At 35.8% G+C, this 3047-nt stretch overlaps 1 protein-coding gene across 1 annotated transcript; it reads right to left on the bottom strand.

Moving 5' to 3' along the window:
• Nucleotides 1-238: 238 nt before the first annotated feature.
• Nucleotides 239-1794, bottom strand: LOC125844621 (uncharacterized). Its single transcript, XM_049523935.1, has 2 exons — nt 449-1794; nt 239-346 (listed from the first exon to the last, which is right to left on the bottom strand). Exons 1-2 carry the CDS (start codon nt 1769-1771, stop codon nt 323-325), a joined length of 1347 nt encoding a protein of 448 aa, XP_049379892.1. The 5' UTR covers nt 1772-1794; the 3' UTR covers nt 239-322.
• Nucleotides 1795-3047: the final 1253 nt, after the last annotated feature.

Below are 3047 nucleotides of genomic sequence, written 5' to 3'. Positions count from 1 at the left end.
GCTATATTAGAATTTCAAATATACAAAATAAGAACCTGATGTCAAAATGTTAAAACTGAAAACAGGATAACAAAATGTGAAAACAATCCTTTCTTGATCCAACTAAGTTGCCAAGGTGCAGTCTATACATTACTGTACTCTCTATGTTGTCAATTTACAAAGGAATCAATATCTCAGCAACCACACAATAAATCTAAAACTACTGTTACACTATTCAAACGTCACAGAAAACCACTAACTTCAACAAATGACAGCATCTTGATTACGTAAGAGCGGAGGCTTTTCCTTATGACTGTTGGCACTCGAACTTTTAATAGATCGATTAGAGAGAAAAGTGTATCATTGCCTGTTGAAAATGGTAAGCATGTTATTAACATTTTCACATTTAATGCGACTGAAAGTGAGTAAATATAAACAGAAGAAAGGGCGGAACTTAGATGAAATGTACCTCAGATAGAGGAAGTAAGGATGGTTCGTCACTTGGAGGGAGTTTGTCGGTTTTCAAACTTTGGATTTCAGAGTGCATCAAATTTAGTTGATCCTTTATTTCATGTAACAGCTTCAGTTCTTCTTGAGCCATTTCTTGTCTTGTAGCTTCTCTTCCAACTTCACCTATCTCAGATGTTCGATTATGCAAATGAAGCTCATTAGTGCCAGAAATGCTGGTTGTAGGCCGAGATATTGCCAAATGGCAGGCTATAGAAGCAGCTTCACTTGCTCTCCGTAGCTTCTTCTCTCGCTGTGCAGATACAAAGTACTTCTTTAGCAATTCAGCTTCATCTTTGACCGATGATTTTACAGCCTCTTGTTGGGCAGAATCTGGTCTCTCGAGCCTTTCATCATTATGCAAAACTATCTTGCGATCATGTTTAGGAGGCAATCCAATATCAACAGTATCCTTTTCTGCTCGAGGCACTTCGAAGACATCAAGAACATTTGGAGAACAACCGGAACCAGAAGGCGTGTCAGTTTCTGATTTGCTCACATGGAGCTTAGGCTGGTACATTTCATTTTCCGATTTGCTTATCTTAATGCTTCTTTGAGAAAGTGGTGAAGGAGACCTCGTTTCACTCCTCAAGTTCACGTAACTAACTCCTGTAATCTCTTTCACTCGATCATCCAATTTCCTAATTTGCTGCCAACACGAATTGATACTTTTAGTCCTAGAAATATCAGTCTTCTTCTCTGTATCCGACTGCTGCTCATTCATCTCTTGCCCTGTGTATTCCTCCACTATTTGCGAATTTGAATCTCTTTCTAAACTTGAATCATCTATTTCCATAGCACCCTTCTTTGGAAATTTAAGTGGAAAATGAGGGGCAGAGTTACGCCTTCCAAGGGCTTGGAGATTCATTTCTCCTGCTAAAGTCTCATTTCTTTGCAACAAATTATCAGGATATTTAAATTCACTGACCCCGGGATCTACACAGCCTGTACTCAACAGCTTATACCTATAAGCTTGCACCTGATACTCCAATGCAGCTATCTCCATCTCCTTTTGATTAAAAAGATCCTCAAAAATGTCTAATGATTCCTCGGCATGACACATTTTCTCCTCAGCCAATCTCTTGTACTGCTCGGCTTCCATTTTTACAGCAGCTTTTTCTCCTTGGAGACGCACGATCATAGATAGCGCTTCACTAGCAGCACTGGAAGAGGCTTCTCTTTCCTCATCCAACTCATTGTAAAGCTTCTGTAGAAGCTGTTGTTGAGCACATAGTGTTTCTTTCAAAGAAGCAACATCAAGTTGAGGCATATAACTTTCAGCCATCTAAACGGAAAAGTAACTACACGTTTTCTGCGATACCAGAAGAATCATTTAGCAGATGGCACATAAATGAACGATTGAAAAGCATTACAACAACAACATATCTAGTGAAATCCCACTTAGTGGGGTCTGAGGAGGGTAGAGTGTACGCAGACCTTACCACTACCTCGTGGAGGTAGAGAGGCTGTTTCCAAAAGACCCTCGACTCAAGTGTATCAAACCAATGATTTAAAAGGATTAACTCTTCTTATTTAGTTTACAAATAACAATTCAAACTTCATCTATCATCACAGATTCAAAGTCATAATTCCATTTGTTGTCCATCAAATACAATAACAACAACTATGCCTCAGTCTCAAACAAGTTAGGATCGGCTATAAGAATTGACCATGTTCCCATTATAAATTCATCCTATGCCAACATTTACAATATGAAATTGATAAGAATCAGATCCAAAATTAATTACCAAAAATTTCAAATGTCAAAGTTTTAATTTGAGAAACATGCAATCTCAACATTAAAAGAAATATGAAATATTAATCTTTATATCAAGAAAAAGGCAATTTCAACATTAAGAGAAATATAACAAATGATCACTACATAAACAGAGATGGGGAATTTAGAGTTTACCTAATTTACAGCAGAGAAGAGTAAAATTTGATTTAAAGAATGGATTAAGATTATTTCTGGATATTTGCCCTTTTCTCATCTTGAAAAGATTTTTTTAAGATAAAAAAAATGTTGGTTTTTGTAACGGTTTGTGGATTTATTTTTTTCTTTTTACAAAAGGAAAGGTAGTCCGTTTATGGCATCCCATTTCTAGGCGACTCATATCTTGTTTTTATATTCCATTAATTACAAAATTAAATAAATTATTAAAAAGACATCATTACTTTAAAACAAAAGTTAAGTTAATGAGATCGGGTTATAAATACACCTGAATGTACATTTAAATACATAATTTCATGTATAAGCATGAAACCTACAAGTAGCTTGAGCATGCAGTTTGCAAGTAGTTCAAATAAATACAAACATGTCAAGTAGCAGACAACTTGCAAGCAACTTAAGTAGAAAGCTTTCAAGAAGCTTAAACAAACAAACAGTTGCAAGCAGCTTAATCAGACATCTTTAGGTGCTACGATGTGTTAGGGATGGTGCATCGTGAACTTCTCTTTTTGCCAACAATTTTCTTTCTATAAATAGAAGTTAATTAAGTTCATTTGTATATCACCTCAAAGTTTAATAATATACTAGTCCAAAGTTTAATAATATATCAGTC

Source organism: Solanum stenotomum, chromosome 11, assembly GCF_019186545.1.
Source record: "Solanum stenotomum isolate F172 chromosome 11, ASM1918654v1, whole genome shotgun sequence".
Classification (NCBI taxonomy): Eukaryota; Viridiplantae; Streptophyta; class Magnoliopsida; order Solanales; family Solanaceae; genus Solanum; species Solanum stenotomum.
The sequence above is the reverse complement of the archived record's forward strand: the minus strand, read 5'-3'. Positions and strand labels throughout refer to the sequence as shown.